The sequence below is a fragment of the Primulina huaijiensis genome, chromosome 15 (genome assembly GCF_012295235.1).
Source record: "Primulina huaijiensis isolate GDHJ02 chromosome 15, ASM1229523v2, whole genome shotgun sequence".
Classification (NCBI taxonomy): domain Eukaryota; kingdom Viridiplantae; phylum Streptophyta; class Magnoliopsida; order Lamiales; family Gesneriaceae; genus Primulina; species Primulina huaijiensis.
The window spans coordinates 22,791,490-22,813,657 of NC_133320.1; the positions used below are offsets into that span (position 1 = coordinate 22,791,490).

Below are 22,168 nucleotides of genomic sequence, written 5' to 3' on the forward strand. Positions count from 1 at the left end.
GTTTGCTTGGGTGATGATGATCTAGAGAACTAAGATAAAAGACAATAAAAATATTAATGACTTATAAACCGAAATTGATATAATAAATATCATGTTGATATGTTTTAACAATTTTTATTAATGAAAAATGATGGTCTATTTTTTTTTAAGAAAACGACGGTCTATTAGTCGAGAGGTTCAATTTTTCAAGTTTAACTCAGACTCCCAAAATCTCAAATACGACGACGTAGATGACAAAGTTAAATGATATTTTTTTCAAAATAAGAGAAATTTGTCATAATTAGATTGTGTGAGCGGATTGATATTTTAATATAAACTATAAATATCATTAAACTGTAAATATTTCCGTACAATGCAGAATGATATTAATCTAGCTGTGCTCGAAAAATGGGGTGGCATAAAATAAATATTAGAATATAATGATAAAAAAAAATGTCACGCGTGGTGCAAATTCGTAATATAACCGAAATCGGATGGCAAAACCGCGAACATACTCAACAGAAACAGCGACCAATACAGATCGATATATATGTATGTGTGTGTGTATATACAATTCTCTATCTATGCATACATATAACTCTGCAATTTCCGACGCACGTCACTAGAGAGAGAAAGCGAGGGGTGTAGAGATCTGAAGCTCTACTGATTCCATTCCATCTTTCGAAAATCAGCTCAGTTTTCCACACGTTAAGGCCTTCGCTCCGCTTCGCTGGTAATTCTTTAACCTATTCATTTTTTTGTATATTTATGCTAAAATTTGGCCCAAGTACAGCTTGGAGCTGGAATTTGAACAATAGCTCTGCGTGCGGTGCCAATTCTGTGCACTTTTATTGCTTTGAATTTTGTCAGAATTTCCTGAGAAGTAGTGAAATGATTGTCAAGATTTGCTGGGGTTTTTGTATGACGTTGAATTGGATTTGAAAGTTTGATATGCTAGAGTACCTGCGATAATCTTGCGAGGTTTAAATATGTTATTGGTTTTCTAATTTATAGGCTCTTTAAATCATGGGTGATGGATATTGTTTATGCACAATGAGGTAGAGATTTGGTTTCTATCTGTAGTTCGGAAGAATAGGAGAAGCAATTGCAGCTTATTAGAACTGATAATAGGCAAGGGGGTGGAGTTAGTCGAAGAAACTACAATGGAGGATTTGTCAAAATACACACATAGTCCCGTCCATTTGTTTGTGCTGCGGCGTGATTATGTAGCATTGAGAAGGATTGTGGCAGTACTCCCTCGGTTAGCGAAGGCAGGAGAGGTTAACACGGAGGCAGAGTCTTTGGCTGCTGAACAAGATGCGGATGCTGTGTCCGTGGTGATTGACCGGCGGGATGTTCCTGCAAGGGAAACCCCATTGCACCTCGCAGTTCGTTTGCGAGATGCGATTTCAGCTGAAATTTTAATGGCAGCGGGTGCTGATTGGAGTCTTCAGAACGAAAATGGATGGAGTGCACTCCAAGAGGCAGTTTGTACTCGGGAGGAGAATATTGCCATGATCATTGCCAGACATTACCAGCCTCTTGCCTGGGCAAAATGGTGCCGTAGACTTCCTAGGGTTGTGGCTTCAGCAGCCCGAATACGTGACTTCTATATGGAGATAAGCTTCCATTTTGAGAGCTCAGTGATACCATTCATCAGTAGAATTGCCCCATCAGACACTTATCGAATATGGAAACGTGGTTCTAATCTACGGGCAGATATGACTCTTGCTGGGTTTGATGGGTTTCGTATTCAACGCTCTGATCAAACAATTCTCTTTCTTGGAGAAGGGCATTCATCAGAAGATGGCAATGTCTCTTTGCCTCCTGGCTCTTTGATTGTGCTTGCCCACAAGGAGAAAGAGATCACAAACGCTTTTGAAGGAGCTGGTGTGCAACCATCAGAAGCTGAAGTTGCTCATGAAGTGACTTTGATGTCTCAAACTAACATGTACAGGCCTGGAATTGACGTCACTCAGGCGGAGCTTGTTTCCCATTTAAATTGGAGAAGACAGGAAAGGACTGAGATGGTTGGAACTTGGAAAGCCAAGGTTTATGATATGCTTCATGTGATGATTAGTGTGAAGTCGAGGAGGGTTCCAGGCGCTATGACGGATGAGGAACTATTTTCAGTTAATGACGATGACAGAATGGCTAGTGCAAGTGAGCATGACGATTATGATGATGTATTGACAGCTGACGAAAGAATGCAGTTAGATTCCGCACTTTGCACGGGAGCTGGTTTTGGGGAGGATGAAGACACTGAAGTGCAGGACTGCCATGAAAATTTAAATGGTGGTTCTTTTGAAAGTTGTGAATCTAATGGTGTTACCAAAGAGAAGAAAAGTTGGTTTGGTTGGAATAAGAAAGGTGCAAAGACACCAGGAGATGAGCCCGAGGATTCAAAGAGTCTTAAATTCTCAAAATTGGCATCTGATGATAGCAAGCATAAGTCCAATGACAGTCAGAGATCTTCGTCTGAGTTTCTTAGGGAAGACAATGGGAACCTTAAAAAGTCAAAAGATAAAAGTGGCAAGAAGAAAAAGAAGAAAGGAACCTCTGGTGAACCGAAAAATGAAAGCGAGTATAAGAAAGGTTTGAGACCTGTTTTATGGTTGACACCTGATTTCCCTTTGCAAACAGAAGAGCTGTTGCCCTTGCTTGACATTCTGGCAAACAAGGTAAAAGCTGTTAGAAGATTGCGGGAGCTGCTGACTACCAAACTTCCTCCTGGCACTTTTCCTGTGAAGGTATTTACTGCTTATCTCCTCTCATGCACTTTGTTATGATATATTTAGTTTTGCAAATGTTGGTCATGCACGCATTTGCAGAGCTTTTTACTACCTCATGGGTGTAGTAAGTTGGATAATGGTCCATTATTTTTTACCTTTCGAGAAAAACTGTAATAGTTCATTTAGTCATACACGTTTCTTGTGAAGTGGATGACACCAATGGATGGTAAAATTGAAGATGATACAGAGCTGATATATTGACATCTATGCAGAAACATCTATGCCCAATTTCTATCTGGAAACACTGAAAACACCAAAATTATAGTCCTGTCTCAAGTTGAATTTTATTTCAACACAAATATTTAGTTTTGTTTGATCTTTGAGTTACTTTAGAAAAAGGGAAAAATAATCTCCTTTCCTGTTGGCATGATTGCTCCGTCTCCAATATTACGAGTACATGGTGATCTTGTAGAACCATCTATGCCAATTTATATCTGGAAACAACCAAAATTATAGCCTTGTCTCACTCTGAATTTTATTTCAATACAAGTATTTAGTTTTGTTTAATCTTTGAGTTGCTATAGAAATGGGGAAAAATTATATCCTTTCCTGTTTGCATGTTGTTCCGTCTCCAATTTTACGAGTGAATAGTGATATTGTAGCATGCAAAAATTTGAGTGGGTTGGTGTCTTAGCTATGACATATCTTAGCCGTGTCCAAGACGTATCCGAATGGTAAAACCTACAAAAAGTCAATCACACGGATTTTGCCATATCCAACACGCATATCAGAGTGTATGTATCCGTGTTTGATACTTTTGAAATTTTTTTTATGAGCATCCGTGAGCATCCGTGCTACATAGAATGGTGCATTAATCACAAATATGTTTTGCTAGTAATTCCTTATTGTTTTTCAATCTAAATATCTATTAGTCTGGAATTGTCGAGCCTTTTGTAACAAATATGATCACCTTTTCTCAAAATTTAAGCAAATACCGCTCTATAATGAAGTTAATTTCTAATTATATAACGTTTTGAAGTTAACCCTCATGTGTTTTGCAATGAAGCAAAAGATGCTTGTATAACGCAAATAAGATACAATTAAAGTTTCGATGTTTGAGGCTTAATTGTCGAGGACTGCTTGTACGAGTTAATACCGCACGCTTTGAAAGATAGTTGTGCCTGTTGCAAAAAAAAAAAGATTTTTTCCTCGGCTTATTTTCTTTCTTGGAGTTCGCCCGTATGTGCTGGATGTTTTTGTGCCATGTTTGACTGACGAATGTGTCATTGTACAGATTGCCATCCCAATCGTCCCAACAATACGGGTGCTGGTAACATTTACAAAATTTGATGAGCATCAACCAACGGAGGAGTTCTCGACCCCTCTTTCAAGCCCTGCACATTTTCAGGATGGCAAGTCAAAGGAGTCAGAAAGCTCAACATCATGGATTTCATGGATGAGGGGTAGCCGCGGAGGCCAATCAAGTGATAGCGAAGGCCGCGGCTTTCGTGATGAAGTCGACCCTTTCCACATACCATCTGATTACTTATGGGTTGATGCCAACGAGAAAAAGCGTCGCATGAAGGCCAAAAAAGCAAAGAGCAAGAAACACGAAAGACACGGGAAAACTAGAAATCCAGATGGGACAAATCGATCGTGCGAGGATATTGGTTAGCTGGAAAAGGCTGGATACATGCCAGCTCTCCTGCTGTTGGAACTCGAGATTTCAACATCATCCAAAGATTAGAGGTATAAGTCTGTATCAAATCTTCTTCATGACATAAAATGGCTTCTTGAGAGAGAGGAGTATAACATAAAACTTGTGTCAAACATCTCATTAGTATAATAAAATTGTAGGCTACATGTTGCGAAATATTTGAAAAAACATCCTAAACTTGCATTTAAGGTCCGATCAGTGTTCTTCATGGAGTTGTAATACGCCAAGGTCGGTACCATTGCCATCACCTACCTCGTTGTATTAGGAAATCTCTCGAGATGTATTGATATTTTGATTTGTAAATTGTGTCCCGTCCCGTTTCGTTTTTCTTCAGATTGATTCAAAAATGTATTCTATGTCCAAGTTTGGTTTCTTTCTTTTGAAATTCTTTTGGCCCAGGTAATTGTTGGTAAATCCAGCCCCAACTTGATAAACCCTTTTTGCTGATAATTTAATTTATATGTGACTATATTTTTTTTTACTAGATCTTGTGTAGTGCTTCATTTTCTACAATCTACTCCAATTTATATAATATAATCTGATGAAATGAATGTGAATTGTACGAGAAAATAAATATGTGGTAATAACACCGAAAATGATTAAAAACTAGAAAGGATGTCATCTAATTTCATTTTTAAAAATTATACGCCCCATGCCTCGTCTATTCCATCAAAACTCCACTTGTCCAAACTACTAGAATTTTCTTAAATACAACATTTCATAAAATTTTGTGAGGTATTATTATTCAACTTATTATTGTGTCTGATGGACAATCTAATTCCTTTTAATTACGAATATCTTTCTACTTAGATGTAGTTAGATGAAGTCATACACTAACATCTGTACGGTACCATGCATCCTCCTTTTTCATGAAACACATCTATCATCGTCTGTTCTATCGTCGTATGTTTGACTTCGCCGACTAGAAGTCATCTTAATATATCAGTCTTCTCGAACAAAGAGGGTGATATTGTTTCTTCATAGATGAGAAAGTGTCTCTGAACTCCAATGGATTTTGATTTCTCTACCAAAATGTATCCTTGTTAACACTCAAATAACCATACATGACTTTTCCTCCTGTATTCCTCATACCATCAATGAGAAAACACCATGTCGAGCCTAACGTTCCTACGGAAAAATCAGCCTCGGTGGCCATCCGAAAGTTAGCATGTGGATCGTTCGTGCTCGTTTCCCTCCCTAGACAGACTCGCCTCATATGTTGCCATCAAAATGTTGCCAGTTTGTCGTGTCACGTTTGTGTAGTAAAACTTCCAATGCTGGTAGGATTTCGACATCCTATTGGAAAGTAATGAGCATTTACTACTGTCGGCTGACTTTCTCAACATGCTACCAAATTTCTACAAGAAAACTACATGTGAAAACTAGTGCCAGAGTCTGGAAGATTTTATTTGCCTTGAGAGGATGAAACTAAAATTCAAAAAATTTACGAAGGGCAAAATATAATATTATTATATGTACTTTTTCATAAAAATATATAAAAAAATGGACTTACAGTCCCCCTGGTTCCACCACCGGTATGAGAAATCAATACATTGTTCATATTACACGAACCTGCATTTCAGTAGATAGCCAGATGTTGTTGAGATGTTGGAAACGTTTTCGGACTCGTGGGGCGAGGTGCATGTATTCTTCAAGTCCAACCACTTTCATTTCACATGCCTCATCTCCCATTCTAACATGCATGCTTTACAGTGGACGAGGAATCCATGATTCATGATTCGACCATACGTATTATCTCTGTCAAAAGAGTTCTTATCTTCTGTATCCTGCAGAGTGTTTAGAGACACGAATGTTTCTGGATGTTTGAGAATATCCTTTTTAACCTCAATAAGTTCACGGCGTTTGGGACTCGAGATCCTTTTCTAATACGGCAGGTAAAATTTATGCAAATTTTTTTCTTAGGTGAAGTTAATAAAAGGCAAAGTTGGATGTGCTTGGTAGGATTGCTCCCCTCAGTCTTTTTCTTTTCTCCTTCATTCGATGAACAGGAGGGTGAGAATCCAAATTTGACCGAATGGGACCGCTTTGCACACAGAGAATATATAAGGCTCTCGATGGAGGAAGATGCAGAAGATGCCTCGGACAGAAGTGCAGACATTTGGGACGATTCGATTGAGGCTCCATTTTGAGTCTGTTTGGTGAGATCTCCACTGGTGTTAGATATAAATTTTCTTTTCAGAAGTTATCAACTGATCAATTATTTATGCTTTATACCATATTCCCCCCACTCTAGTAATCTCTGCTTGCAAAATCAGAATTGGGAATCAAGATTTGACTCATATAGGATATATATTACTACTAGATTATATATGCACCACCAAGAATGGCATCTTCAAGCCCCTTTACTCTGATATCCTAATTCCTATTTTCACATTTGGCCTGTCTCTGACTCTAATGGCAGTATGATCCTTTGCAATGCTCAATTTGAGACAATTTGATGTTATGTTGCGAGTCTTTTGACCAGTAGAATTGAGAAGTGAAATTTCTTGGGAAATAGCAGAGTTGATAAATGGGGCCGAAGGATTTTGCTCTGTTTTCCTTCTTATCAAAGCATGTCTGATGTTTGGGTCAAATATATTTATTTTAATTCGGAATGACTTAATTTATTTATGGTCGATAATGATAATAAAAAAAATTATTCGAGCTTTAATTGTGAACAAATTGAATGAAAAATAATATTATTGAAGATGATTAATATGTAACTTTTGAATCAAAAGAGTTTGTTTGCTGGAATGCTGATGATCCAGGAAATTAAAATAAAGAGTAGGTCTTTTGCGAGACGGTCTCACAGATCTTTATCTGTGAGACGGGTTAACCCTACTGATATTCACAATAAAAAGTAATACTCTTAGCATTAAAAGTAATACTTTTTCATGGATGACCCAAATAAGAGATCTGTCTTACAAAATACGACCCGTGAGACTGTCACACACAAGTTTTTACCTAAAATAAAATACGATAATAATAGTACTAATTTATTAGCTGAAAATTATAAAATAGATATTATGTTTGATATGTTTTAAAAAAATATTGTTAATGGAAAATGATGGTGTATATATTTTTTTTTAAAGAAAACGGTGGTCTATTAGTCGAAGAGCTTAATTTTTCAAGTTCGATTCAGACTATCAAATTCTCAAGTACGATGCTATTTTTTAAAAGATGAGAGAAATTTGTTATAATTAGATTGAACTTGGTGCGGGTTGAACGAGCCTATCACAATCTTAATCATATACACTGATACTCACGGGAAATTTCGGGTCCGATTCCAACGAGCGTCACTAGTTCAGACGTGGGCTTTAAGATCACCCTAAGCCTGAAATCAAGAATAAGACCGTTAGAAGGGGGCCAGGAGGGTGTCCTGGCGTAGCCCCTCCGACGCTCAAGTCAGAGACTGAGGATATATGAGGGGAGCAGCTAAGGGTGCTGCTGAAAACAATATAGTGAATAATTCAACTGGACGCTCAAACCTGGTATTTATAGGAGAATACATAGGCTGCTCATGGGCCCTTCATCTGTGGGCTCTATAGATGGGCCGGGAGTCTGGGCCTGATCTTGATGGGTTCATCCCTGGGGCATCACCAGTCTCCTCCTCCCGAGGCGAACTGAATCGTAGGTTCAAAGTTCGATTAATTGTGCTGTTCTCGGGTTACCGGGTGCAAGTTGTGCATTTTCTTCCCGCCATCTGTCAGTCTCCAAAAATTTGGAAACAAATCAAGTTGCGATTCTGCAGCTCTCTCCCGCCCTTGCTCAACGCACTTGCTTCATCACCCTGCCCACGCATCGCCCGAGCGTGCACCTCCCTTGCTCGGCCGCCCGTGCGTCCTACGCCCTCGCCTGCCACCCGAAAGTATCGAAGCCTCGCCCTCGCCCCCACCCGGCAGCCCTCGCGGCCCTCCACAAAGCCTCGCCACAAGCCCACGCCGAGCCCTCGTCGCGCGCGCTTGCTCGCCCAGCCGAGCACACACTCGAGACCTCGCCTGCACGCCCACGCCGAGCCCTCGCCGTGCGCGTCTGCTCGCCCAGCCGAGCACTCGACCAGCCGCGCGCACACGCCGCCCACCGCACGCTAGCCCTTTCACGCACGTCTGCTCGCCCAGCCGAGCACTCGCCGTGCAGTCCTGCCTAGCGCGCCTACTCACCCTAGCCGAGCGTCACGCTCGCCCTCGCCATCTCCCAACTCGCCTCACGCCGCCTCTCCTCGCCAAAGCGAGTGCCACGCTCGCCTCGTCCCGGCCGAGCCCACCACCTCGCCAAGTGCTCGCCCGGCGCGCCCTCGCCCCGCACGAGCGCGCCTCGCCCTCGCCCAGCGCCTCCAGCTCGCCCAGCTCCCCCAGCTCGCCCAGTCCCGTGCTCGCCCGGCACAGCGCCTCGCACTCTCCCTTCGCCCGCACCCCTTGGTTCCTGAAGAGCTTTTGGGGGCGTTGCCCGTAATTTTCGCAGCGGCAAACATCATTCGTTATCGACAAACGAAATAAATTTTTCTAACACGGTATGCTCTCGTCGCCCCCATCTTCAAGGTCCTCTACTAAGCTTTTGAAGGAAAATAATTTACACTTCCCCGCGCCCTTGACTCTTTTGCCAAAATAGTCCTTAGCAAGAAAAATAAAACTTCAACCTCCTCACCCTCTAACTCCAATGCTAGGCGATGCCTTAGCAGGAAAATAAAACTCTCACCTCATCATCTCATAACTCCTCTGCTAAGCCGGACCTTAGCAGGAAAGTAAAAATTCTTCTCCGCCCGAACTCTCTAACTCATCTGCTAGGCAACGCCTTAGCAGGAAAATTAAAATTCTCCACTTTCACCCTCTAACACCTCTGCTAGGCGACGCCTTAGCAGGAAAATCAACTTTCACCTCCTCACCCTCTAACTCCTCTGCTAGGTGATACCTTAGCAGGAAAGCAAAAATTCACCACCTCCACCTTCTAACTCCTCTGCTAGGTGATACCTTAGCAAGAAAATAAAATTTCAACACCTCCACCCTCTACTCCTCTACTAGGCAATGCCTTAGTAGGAAAATTCAATTTTACTCCTCCCCAACTCTGCTTCTCTGCTAGGCGATACCTTAGCAGAAAAATAAAAATTCACCACCTCCACCCTCGAACCCCTCTGCTAGGTGATACCTTAGCAGGAATATAAAAATTCAACACCTCCACCCTCTAACTCCTCTACTAGGCGATGCCTTAGTAGAAAAATTTAACTTTTCTCCTGCCCCATCTCTGCTCCTCTGAGTGCATGCGAAACATAGTAAACCGGCTGTTGAAGGGATCCATCTAGCTTGACAAGGACCGAACTCACAGCTCCTTGAGTGGCAGATAAATATACCCACAAAGGCTCACTAGATGCCGGCTTGGCTAGGACAGGAAGCTCGGCAAGATATTCCTTCAATTCTGTGAAAGACTTCTCGCAATCCGGACCCCTTTCAAATTTTTTCGCCTTCCGCAAAGTCCAGAAGAACGGTAAGCTTCTGTGAGCAGACCTCGAGATAAACCTCGCCAACGCTGCGATCCTCCCCTTCAACTTCTGCACATCATTCGGTCCTCGGGGAGAAACCATGTCTTGGATAGCTCGAACCTTCTCGGGGTTAGCCTCAATCCCTCTCGCTGTCACCATATAACCCAAAAACTTTCCACTCCTCACCCCGAAGATACACTTTTGAGGATTCAGCTTCAGCCCGTAGGATCTGAGGGTGGCAAAGGTTTCCACCAAATCCGGTATGACCTGGGCTGAGTCTTTTGATTTTACCATGATGTCGTCCACATACACTTCGACATTCCTTCCCACCTGCTCAGAAAAGACTCTATCCATCAATCGCTGATACGTGGCTCCGGCATTTTTGAGTCCGAAGGGCATGACCACGTAACAAAAAGTTCCTTCAGAGGTGATGAAACTCACTCTATCTTGATCCTCCACAGCCAAGGGAATCTGATGGTACCCTTAATAAGCGTCCAACATGCACAAATACTGATGTCCAGCTGTGGAGTCCACCAACTGATCTATCCGAGGCAAAGGATAACAATCTTTCGGACATGCCTTGTTGAGATCTCTGAAGTCCACACACATCCTCCACTTCCCTAAACTCTTCAGAACAAGAACGACATTCGAGAACCAAGTAGGAAACTGTACCTCTCGAATGTGCCCAGCATTGAGCAACTCTCCCACCTCCTTTTTTATAACTATATCTTTCTCGGGCCCGAAGTGTCTTTTCTTCTGCTTCACGGGACGAGAATTTGGTAAAATGTTTAATCGGTGTTCTGCTACATCTGGGCTCGTCCCTGTGAGCTCTTGGGCTAACCAAGCGAGCCCGCTGAGATGAGCACGTAAACAAGTAATGAGTTCATCCCTGATCTCTGGGTCAAGGTCAGGGGCTATCCTTAGCGTCTTCTTATCGGGCCCTAATGCCACAATCTCCGGCTTCTCATCCATCACTTCATGAACCTCCCTCACTACTACGGGCAACCCGCTTCGCCCCCTTCTGATCATATTGACCTCCACACGCGCCCTCTTCCCCTCTTCTTTCACTATCCCCTCATAACACCGACGCGCGACCCTCTGGTCCCCGCATAAGACTCCAACCTCCTTCCCTACAGGAAACTTCAACTTCTGATAATACGTGGACTCTACAGCTCTGAAATCTTTTAGGGCTGGTCGCCCCAGAATTCCATTATAAGCGGATGGGGTGTCCACCACAGTAAATGTTGTCATCTTCGTTACCCGCCGAGGCTCATGTCCCAAAGATAGAGGAAGGACAATCTGACCCCACGGCGGGATGACATGTCCTGCAAACCCATATAGAGGAGTGGAGATCGGCTCGAACTCAAATCCCTCCACCTTCATCTGATCCAGAGTGCTCTTGAACAAGATATTCACTGAGCTTCCATTATCAATAAAGATTCGTGCCACATCGTAATTGGCAACGGTTGCTGTCACCACCAAGGCATCGTTATGTGGAGCCACAACGCCTCGGAGGTCTTCCGGCCCAAAACTGATGACCGGATCCTGGGGTAAGTCTGCACCCCTAGATATTTCAAAGCTCTCCAACCTTCTTCCATGCGCCTTCCGAGCTCGCCTGGAATCTCCATCAGTAGCACCCCACGATATCATATGAATCATTCCTCTCGTGGGGTGGTTGTCCTCATTCCTTCCCCTCCTCAGCTCGACGGGTTCCCGAGGGACATCTTGATCTCGATCTTCTCTTCTCCATTCTCTGACCCTCTGATTTATCCAGGGAGGGCCTCGACCTCGTCTAGATGATGAACGAGATCTCGGTTCATCCTTGGATGAAGATCTTTCTTGCCTGCCCAGCGGTGGAAGCCTAGTACTGCTCTCCACCCTCTGCGACTTCTCCCCTTTCTCCCCCGATTCCCTTACCTCCATCACTTTATCCTGATTCCTGTTCAGAGGAACATGTGAGGAGAATTGTCCTCTACCTCTAGTTTTGTCCTCCTCCCTTTCGCCCGCACCCCTCTTCCTTCCTCCTCTCTCCGTCCCCTCAACTCTTCCTCCCCCAGGCCGCTACTCCATCCTCTTATGCCGTTGGGCATCTTCGAGATTCACATATTTTTCCGCCCGAGATAACAGATCATCATAACTTGACGGAGGTTTCTTCACTAACGATTTAAAGAACTCTCCTCCTCTAAGTCCCTGGGTAAAGACACTTATCATGATGTCAGGAGTGGCCGCTGGTATCTCCAACGCTGCGTTGTTGAAACGCTGGACAAACTCTCGCGAAATTTCAGCTTCTTGTTGTTTCACCACAAACAGGCTCAAATAGTTTTTTTGGTGTTTTTTGCTGCTAGCGAATCTGTGCAAGAAAGCAGCGGAAAAATCCTCGAAAGATCGTATGGAGTTGGGCTGCAAGGTGTTAAACCATTGCTGGGCTGACCTCACCAACGTGCCCAGAAACACCCTGCACTTGATCCCATCTGAATATTGATGTAACAGGGCCGCATTCTCAAACCTCCACAAGTGTTCTTCGGGGACAGTATGTCCATCGTACTCACCCACATTCGACTGTCGAAAATTTGGAGGAAGCCCTTCTTCTAAAATGGCTAGTGAAAAAGGACTTCCTCTCTTGGGTGCCGGCGCTCTGCTTCCCAACTGCTGCCTCAACATCTGTATTTCCTTCCACATTTCTCCCATCTCACTAATCTCCCCCCTTTGGTGGGGCTGTGGCTCTTCAACCCTGCTCTGNCACATATTTTTCCGCCCGAGATAACAGATCATCATAACTTGACGGAGGTTTCTTCACTAACGATTTAAAGAACTCTCCTCCTCTAAGTCCCTGGGTAAAGACACTTATCATGATGTCAGGAGTGGCCGCTGGTATCTCCAACGCTGCGTTGTTGAAACGCTGGACAAACTCTCGCGAAATTTCAGCTTCTTGTTGTTTCACCACAAACAGGCTCAAATAGTTTTTTTGGTGTTTTTTGCTGCTAGCGAATCTGTGCAAGAAAGCAGCGGAAAAATCCTCGAAAGATCGTATGGAGTTGGGCTGCAAGGTGTTAAACCATTGCTGGGCTGACCTCACCAACGTGCCCAGAAACACCCTGCACTTGACCCCATCTGAATATTGATGTAACAGGGCCGCATTCTCAAACCTCCCCAAGTGTTCTTCGGGGACAGTATGTCCATCGTACTCACCCACATTCGACTGTCGAAAATTTGGAGGAAGCCCTTCTTCTAAAATGGCTAGTGAAAAAGGACTTCCTCTCTTGGGTGCCGGCGCTCTGCTTCCCAACTGCTGCCTCAACATCTGTATTTCCTTCCACATTTCTCCCATCTCACTAATCTCCCCCCTTTGGTGGGGCTGTGGCTCTTCAACCCTGCTCTGGTGGCCCTCAGCATCTTCCTCACGCTCCTGACGGGCTGCCTGTTCCTCTACAAACACAGACTCTTGATTCCTTTTCATGGCCTCATCCACTGTCCGGGCGATAAATTGGCCCAGCTGTTCCAGGGTCAAGTTCCCCACGTTCTCATTAGGACGGGTTTGTTCGACCCTTGTCTCGTGAAGGGGCTGCTCGGCTCTTGTCTCTTGACGAGGTTGTTCCTGTCTCGTCTCCACATGAGATGATTCGGGTTCCCTCTGAGGACGCGATGATGCTGAGGTAGCTCTTCTACTTCCTTTCTTGCCTACCATCTCTACGTCTCAACTCAAGATTTCCCACAGATGGCGCCAAGTGATACTCACGGGAAATTTCGGGTCCGATTCCAACGAGCGTCACTAGTTCAGACGTGGGCTTTCAGATCACCCTAAGCCTGAAATCAAGAATAAGACCGGTAGAAGGGGGCCAGGAGGGTGTCCTGGCGTAGCCCCTCCGACGCTCAAGTCAGAGACTGAGCATATATGAGGGGAGCAGCTAAGGGTGCTGCTGAAAACAATATAGTGAATAATTCAACTGGACGCTCAAACCTGGTATTTATAGGAGAATACATGGGCTGCTCATGGGCCCTTCATCTGTGGGCTCTATAGATGGGCCGGGAGTTTGGGCCTGATCTTGATGGGTTCATCCCTGGGGTATCATACACCAAACACATGATAAATGAAAGACTAAAAATAACTCACCTCTTATCACGAACACCAAACAATACCTAAATATTTGCGTACAATGCAGGATTATATTAATCTAGCTGTGCTCGAAAAAGGGGATGGCATAAAACAAATATTCGAATATAATGATTAAAAAAATTTGTCAGGTGTGGTGCAATTGGTAATATAACCAAAATCGGAGGGCAAAACCGAGAAGAAACAGCTACAAGTACAACTTTTTCTAATCGATATATATATGTGTGTGTATATTCAATTCTCTCTCTATCTATGCATACATATACGCACACCATATTACTCTGCAATTTCTGACACTTTAGAGAGAGAAAGCGAGGGGCGTGGAGATCTGAAGCTCTACTGATTCCATTCCGTCTTTCGAAAATCAGCTCAGTTTTCCACATGTGAAGGCCTTCGCTCCGCTTCACTGGTAATTCTTTAACCTATTCATTTTTATTTGAATATTTATGCTAAAATTTGGCCCAAGTACAGCTTGGAGCTGGAATTTGAACAATAGCTCTGCGTGCGGTGCCAATTCTGTGCACTTTTATTGCTTTGAATTTTGTCAGAATTTCCTGAGAAGTAGTGAAATGATTGTCAAGATTTGCTGGGGTTTTTGTATGATGTTGAATTGGATTTGAAAGTTTGATATGTTGGAGTATCTGCGATCATCTTGTGAGGTTTAATTATGTTATTGGTTTTCTAATTTATAGGCTCTTTAGAATCATGGGTGAGGGATATTGTTTATGCACAATGCGGTAGAAATTTGGTTTCCATCTGTGGTTCGGAAGAATAGTGGAAGCAATTGCAGCTTATTAGAACTGATATTAGGTAAGGGGGTGGAGTTAGTCGAAGAAACTACAATGGAGGATTTGTCAAAATATGCACATAGTCCTGCCCATTTGTTTGTGCTGCGGCGTGATTATGTAGCATTGAGAAGGATTGTGGCAGTGCTCCCTCGGTTAGCGAAGGCAGGAGAGATTAACATGGAGGCTGAGTCTTTGGCTGCTGAACAAGATGCCGATGCTGTGTCCGTGGTGATTGACAGGCGGGATGTTCCTGGAAGGGAAACCCCATTGCACCTCGCAGTTCGTTTGCGAGATGCGATTTCAGCTGAAATTTTAATGGCAGCGGGTGCTGATTGGAGTCTTCAGAACGAAAATGGATGGAGTGCACTCCAAGAGGCAGTTTGTACTCGGGAGGAGAATATTGCCATGATCATTGCCAGACATTACCAGCCTCTTGCCTGGGCAAAATGGTGCCGTAGACTTCCTAGGGTTGTGGCTTCAGCAGCCCGAATACGTGACTTCTATATGGAGATAAGCTTCCACTTTGAGAGCTCAGTGATACCATTCATCAGTAGAATTGCCCCGTCAGACACTTATCGGATATGGAAACGTGGTTCTAATCTACGAGCAGATATGACTCTTGCTGGGTTTGATGGGTTTCGTATTCAACGCTCTGATCAAACAATTCTCTTTCTTGGAGAAGGGCATTCATCAGAAGATGGCAATGTCTCTTTGCCTCCTGGCTCTTTGATTGTGCTTGCCCACAAGGAGAAAGAGATCACAAACGCTTTTGAAGGAGCTGGTGTGCAACCATCAGAAGCTGAAGTTGCTCATGAAGTGACTTTGATGTCTCAAACTAACATGTACAGGCCTGGAATTGACGTCACTCAGGCGGAGCTTGTTTCCCATTTAAATTGGAGAAGACAGGAAAGGACTGAGATGGTTGGAACTTGGAAAGCCAAGGTTTATGATATGCTTCATGTGATGATTAGTGTGAAGTCGAGGAGGGTTCCAGGCGCTATGACGGATGAGGAACTATTTTCAGTTAATGACGATGACAGAATGGCTAGTGCAAGTGAGCATGACGATTATGATGATGTATTGACAGCTGACGAAAGAATGCAGTTAGATTCCGCGCTTCGCACGGGATCTGGTTTTGGGGAGGATGAAGACACGGAAGTGCAGGACTGCCATGAAAGCTTAAGTGGTGGTTCTTTTGATAGTTGTGAATCTAATGGTGTTACCAAAGAAAAGAGAAGTTGGTTTGGTTGGAATAAGAAAGGTGCGAAGGCCCCAGGAGATGAGCCCGATGATTCAAAGAGTCTTAAATTCTCAAAGTTGGCATCTGATGATAGCAAGCATAAGTCCAATGACAGTCAAAGATCTTCGTCTGAGTTTCTTAGGGAAGACAGTGGGGACCTTAAAAAGTCAAAAGATAAAAGTGGCAAGAAGAAAAAGAAGAAAGGGGCCTCTGGTGAACCGAAAAATGAAAGCGAGTATAAGAAAGGTTTAAGACCTGTTTTATGGTTGACACCTGATTTCCCTTTGAAAACAGAAGAGCTGTTACCCTTGCTTGACATTCTGGCAAACAAGGTAAAAGCTGTTAAAAGATTGCGGGAGCTGCTGACTACCAAACTCCCTCCTGGCACTTTTCCCGTGAAGGTATTTACTGATTCTCTCCTCTCGTGCACTTTGTTGATGATATATTTAATTTTGCAAATTTTAGTCATGCACGTGTTTGCAGAGCTTTGAACTACGTCATGGGTGTAGTAAGTTGGAAAAGGGTCCATTACCTCTCACCTTTCGAAAAAACTGCAATAGTTCATTTAGTCATACATATTTCTTGTAAAGGGGATGACACCAATGGATGGTAAAATTTAAAATGATACAGAGCTGATATCTTGACATCTATGTGGAACCATCTATGCCCAATTTCTATCTGGAAACACTGAAAACACCAAAATTATAGTCCTGTCTCATGTTGAATTTTATTTCAATACAAGAATTTAGTTTTGTTTAATCTTTGAGTTACTGAAGAAAAAGGGAAAAATTATCTCCTTTCCTGTTTGCATGATTGCTCCGTCTCCAATATTACGAGTACATCGTGATATTGATTATTGTAGCGTGCAAAAATTTGAGTGGGTCTGTGTCTTTGTTGTGGGAACATCAGTCACTGCCTCGGGCGAGAGTTGACATTATGTTGGCCTCTGAGGAACTATTGTCAGATAAGCTGCTGTGAAGCTAAAGATGAAGACGTTGAATTGGTTTTTTAATTAGTTTTCTTCTTCTATTACCATCGACGGTTGACCTAATAAGAGCAAGTGGCATATATAATGGTGCATTCCTCACAAATATGTTTTGCTCGTAATTCCTTATTGACTTTCCATCTAAATATCTGTTAGTCTAGAATTGTCGAGCCTTTTGTAACAAATATGATCACCTTTTCTCAAATTTTAAGCAAATACCTCTCCGTCATGAGTTAATTTCTAATTATATAACGTTTGAAGTCAACCCCTTGTGTGTTTTGAAATGAAGCACAAGATGCTTGTATAGTGCAAATAAGATACAATTAAAGTTTCGATGTTTGAGGCTTAATTGTTGAGGAGTACTTGTGTTGTACTTGTACGAATTGATACTGCACACTTTGAGAGAGAGTTGTGCCTGTTGCAAAAAAATGATTTTTTCCTTTGCTTTTTTTCTTTCTTGGAGTTCACCCGAACGTGCTGGATGTTTTTGTGCCATATGTGACTAACGAATCTGTCATTGTACAGATTGCGATCCCAATCGTCCCAACAATACGTGTGCTGGTAACATTTACGAAATTCAACGAGCTTCAACCCACGGAGGAGTTCTCGACCCCTCTTTCGAGCCCTGCACATTTTCAGGATGGCAAGTCAAAGGAGTCAGAAAGCTCAACATCATGGATTTCATGGATAAGGGGTAGCCGCGGAGGCCAATCAAGTGATAGCGAAGGCCGCAGCTTTCGTGATGAAGTCGACCCTTTCCACATACCATCTGATTACACATGGGTTGATGCCAACGAGAAAAAGCGTCGCATGAAAGCCAAAAAAGCAAAGAGCATGAAACACGAAAGACACGGGGAGACTAGAAATCCAGATGGGACACTTCGATCGTGTGAGGATATTGGTTAGCTGGAAAAGGCTTGATATATGCCAGCTCTCCTGCTGTTGGAACCCGAGATTTCAACATCATCCAAAGATTAGAGGTATAAGTCTCTATCAAATCTTCTTCATGACATAAAATGGCTTCTTGAGAGATATAAGTATCATAAAACTTGTGTCAAACATCTCATTGGTATAATAAAATTGTAGGCTAAATGTTGCAAAATATTTGAAAAAACATCCTAAACTTGCATTTAAGGTCCGATCAGTGTTCTTCATGGAGTTGTAATACGCCAAGGTCGGAACCATTGCCATCACCTACCTCATTGTTGTATTAGGAAGTCTCTCGAGATGTATTGATATTTTGATTTGTAAATTGTGTCCCGTCCCGTTTCGTTTTTCTTGAGATTGATTCAAATGTATTCTATTTCCAAGTTTGCTTTCTTTCTTTTGAAATTTTTTTGGTCGGGGTAATGGTTGGTAAATCCTGCCCAACTTAATAAACCCTTTTTGCTGATAATTTAATTTATACTTCACAATATTTTTTTTTACTAGATCTTGTGTGGTGCTTCGTTTTCTACAATCTAGTCCAATTTATATAATATGATGATATGAATGTGATTTGTACGAGAAAATAAATATGTGTTAATAACGCCGAAAATGATTAAAAACTAAAAAGGGATGTCATCTAATTTCATTTTTTAAAAATATACGCCCCATGCCTCGTCTATTCCATCAAAACTCCACTTGTCCAAACTACTGGAATTTTCTTAAATACAGGTATTATTCAACTTATTATTGTATCTGATGGACAATCTAATTCATTTTTATTACGAATATCTTTACTACTTAGATCAACTCGTAAATTAACATCTGTACGTTACCATGCATCCGCCTTTTTCATGAAACGCATCTATCATCATCTGTTCTATCGTCATATGCTTGACTTTGCCGACTAGAAGTCATCTTAATATATCCATCTTCTCGAACAAAGAGGATGATATTGTTTCTCCATAGATGAGATTTTCGAAAAGTATCGTGATCATCCAATGGAAAGTGTCTCTGAACTCCAATGGATTTTGATTTCTCTACCAAAATGTATCCTTGTTAACACTCAAATAACCATACATGACTTTTCCTCCTGTATTCCTCGTACCATTAATGAGAAAACACGATGTCGAGCCTAATGCTCCGACGGAAAAATCAGCCTTGGTGGCCATCCGAAAGTTAACATGTGGATCGTTCGTGCTCGTTTCCCTCCCTAGACTGGCCTCATATGTTGCCAGTTTGTCATGTCACGTTTGTGTAGTAAAACTTCCAATGCTGGTAGGATTTCGATTCATCGATGACATCCTAATTGAAAGTGCTGAGCATTTACTAATGTCAGCTGATTTTCTCAGCATGCTACCAATTTCTACAAGAAAACTACATGTGAAAACTAGTGGCAGAGTCTGGAAGATTTTATTTGCGTTGAGAGGATGAAACTAAAATTCAAAAAATTATAAAAATATATAAAAAAAATGGCCTTACGTCCCCTGGTTCCACCACTGGTATGAGAAAACAATACATTGTTCATATTACACGAACCTGCATTTCAGTAGATAGCCAGATGTTGTTGAGATGTGGCAAGCGTTTTCGGACTTGTTGGGCGAGGTGCATGTATTCTTCAAGTCCAACCACTTTCATTTCACATGCCTCATCTCCCATTCTAACGTGCATGCTTAACAATGGACGAGGAATCCATGGTTCATGATTCGACCATACGCATTTATCTGTCATACGAGTTCTTATTTTCTGTATCCTTCAGAATGTTTAGAGACACGAATGTTTCTGGATGTTATAATGCAAATAGTTGTCTGCTTCCATCCTCATGATACAGATGAAAGGGGTAAGCACAAAAAGCGGATTTGTGAAGAAAGATTGGGATATAAAATGTCGTTGTGAAACTAGAAATTTGTAAAAGAACATGCACATCTTTGACAACAACATTCCATTCAATTCAAAAAAGTTACACTTTTATCACAAATGGTCTTCTTTTTACAAACATGGTATAATTGCGCATTCATATCATCTGGACATGCAAAATGAATAAGAATCGTATAGAGATTGATCTCGATCCCAAGGTGAAGCTTTATTTTCCGTGGAACGAGGAAATGCTCGTTCATATAATATATTATGTGCATTTAACTCTCACTGGCATCTCAAGCTATTAAAAGAAATGTCGAACCTGTACATGAGATGCAAGAACCATTTTAGCTGCTTCCCATCCAAAGGCGTGATGCAGCGCAACATTCATTAAGTTGCACATGTACTCAGACTGAAACCTCATCAGGTAGCGAACTGCCTGTAACATTTTGAAATTTTCAAGAATAGGCTACGGCCGCAAATGAGTTGAGACAAGTTGAGCTTGAGTATTGCTCTACCCAAGCACAACTCGATTAAGAGTTGAGACCATTTGAACTTAGACTTGAGCATGATTGAGCTGTTAATTTCAAACTCAAGCCAGATTCTTGTACGTATTGAATTTCTCATTCTCAAGCTTGATAATATCAATTTTCGAGCGTCCATCGAGTACCTGGAAAAGGATGAAAAATTTAAAGACTCGGCAAGTATAAGAAAAGGCATTCCGCAAACTGTGAGTTTCAAGGACCATCATAAGCAAGGCGAAAAACTCATCTTCATAATCTAATATTTTGTGGATGAATGGTCTTCTCAATGCGAATACCTAAATTTCAAATTTTTGGACGGTACCGCCAATTTCCACCGGTCAGATAAATGAAGAGTGGAAAATTAAGTCCAAATTTTGAATACTTAGCAGAACAAAAACAAGAGTAGCACTGTAAGAATAAATCTCACAGATTTTCTCGGTGGTATCAGGTTTTCCAACAAAATCTGAAAGAAAATGAAGAAAAAAAATTGCACGCAGCAGCTGCAAACAATCCAATGAAGCCTAAAGGCAAGCCAAAAAGTTTAAATTGATATTAAAAAAAAAATCGACGAATTGGCAAGCACGGGTACACATACGCCAAGTGAGTAAGTGAGGGCGGCACGTAAACTGGACGGAAGCTGCTGAGCTGCCGCCATATCCAAAAACGTCGGACGTGTCCCTTGTCCGCCGACTTGAAACAACATCTCGATTTCCGACGCAGCTCCGGCTTCAGAATTCTCAATGAAAAAGCTGCCCCTTTTGCCTTGGCTTATGTTTGCTCCACAAACAAAATCACGAATGGTGAAAGCCCAAGATTTGCGTGCCTTCGTTGATGATCTTCGTCTTCACTCCATTTCCAACCCCTAATTCAGTTGTATTACAAATTTTATATTAAAATAATCCGTCTCACTCACATCAAATTTTACACCAAAAAAATATTCTGAAAATATTTTTTTTTTATTTTACATATATTAATCATTATATTTTATATTTATATTTGTGTTAAAATTAACATTTTCCATTGTTATATTGTATTTTTACAAATTGTATTATTATATTAAAATTTTCGTTTTTATTTTACTAATATATTATTTATAAATAATTAAATCAAATCATTAATTAAATTTTTTTAATTAAAATAAATAAATTATTTAAAAATTTATTTGATTAAATATTTTAATTTTTATGATTAAATATCTAATTATTAAAATAATAAAATAAATATTATACTATTATTTAAATAATATTTATAATCTTTTATACAAATATTTATAATAAATAAAAACAAACAAAATAAATAGGAGCTCCGCGTAGAGAAAATGTGGCCGTCCATTAGAGAACATCTCCATGCACCAAAATAACGTTTCAAATCGAAAAACAATTCAAACCGAGATTTGGTTTGATTTACTTAAACAATTTAGTTCTGTTTCTGAACATCTTATATATATCTTCACAGTTCTATGAGAATCACTTGCTTTTTCTTCATTTATGAAAATTATTTTTTTTTTGCAGTTTTATAAATTAAATCAAATATTTGAAATATAAAATTTTGTAACACGTTTGTTAAAAAAAATAAAATCTTGTAACACGTTTGTTGAAAAATAAAATAAAATTTTGTAACACGCATTATGCTCGGTTATTAGTAATTATAATGTTTTTCTAAATAATTGATTGAGTGGTTGGGGTAAAGTAATATAATATATAATTTACGGGGTCATGCGATTGGGGGGTTTATGATATTTATTACAGTTTAAGGGGGCAATAGAGATTAAACCAAAAGGAAATAAATAATTTTTTTCCTCTCTCTCTCTGTCTATATATATATATATATATATATAT

At 41.3% G+C, this 22,168-nt stretch overlaps 2 protein-coding genes and 1 long non-coding RNA gene across 4 annotated transcripts; all 3 read left to right on the plus strand.

Annotated features, from left to right (window-relative positions):
- Positions 1-572: 572 nt before the first annotated feature.
- LOC140959843 (uncharacterized) lies at positions 573-4,801 on the plus strand. The gene is made up of 3 exons (XM_073417876.1): positions 573-712; positions 994-2,729; positions 4,006-4,801. The coding sequence occupies exons 2-3, from the start codon at positions 1,026-1,028 to the stop codon at positions 4,384-4,386; spliced, it is 2,085 nt and encodes a 694-aa protein (XP_073273977.1). The 5' UTR covers positions 573-712; positions 994-1,025; the 3' UTR covers positions 4,387-4,801.
- Positions 605-18,345, plus strand: LOC140959844 (uncharacterized). Of its 2 annotated transcripts, none has more exons than XM_073417878.1 (3): positions 605-712; positions 14,705-16,441; positions 17,551-18,345. In XM_073417878.1, exons 2-3 carry the CDS (start codon positions 14,738-14,740, stop codon positions 17,929-17,931), a joined length of 2,085 nt encoding a protein of 694 aa, XP_073273979.1. In that variant the 5' UTR covers positions 605-712; positions 14,705-14,737; the 3' UTR covers positions 17,932-18,345. The 2 variants fall into 2 exon arrangements, with proteins under 2 accessions (XP_073273979.1, XP_073273978.1); XM_073417877.1 differs by lacking the exon at positions 605-712 and adding an exon at positions 14,251-14,421.
- On the plus strand, positions 6,006-6,994 carry LOC140958617 (uncharacterized). The gene is made up of 3 exons (XR_012171812.1): positions 6,006-6,323; positions 6,438-6,587; positions 6,851-6,994. It is a non-coding gene; the product is annotated as an uncharacterized lncRNA (long non-coding RNA).
- Positions 18,346-22,168: the final 3,823 nt, after the last annotated feature.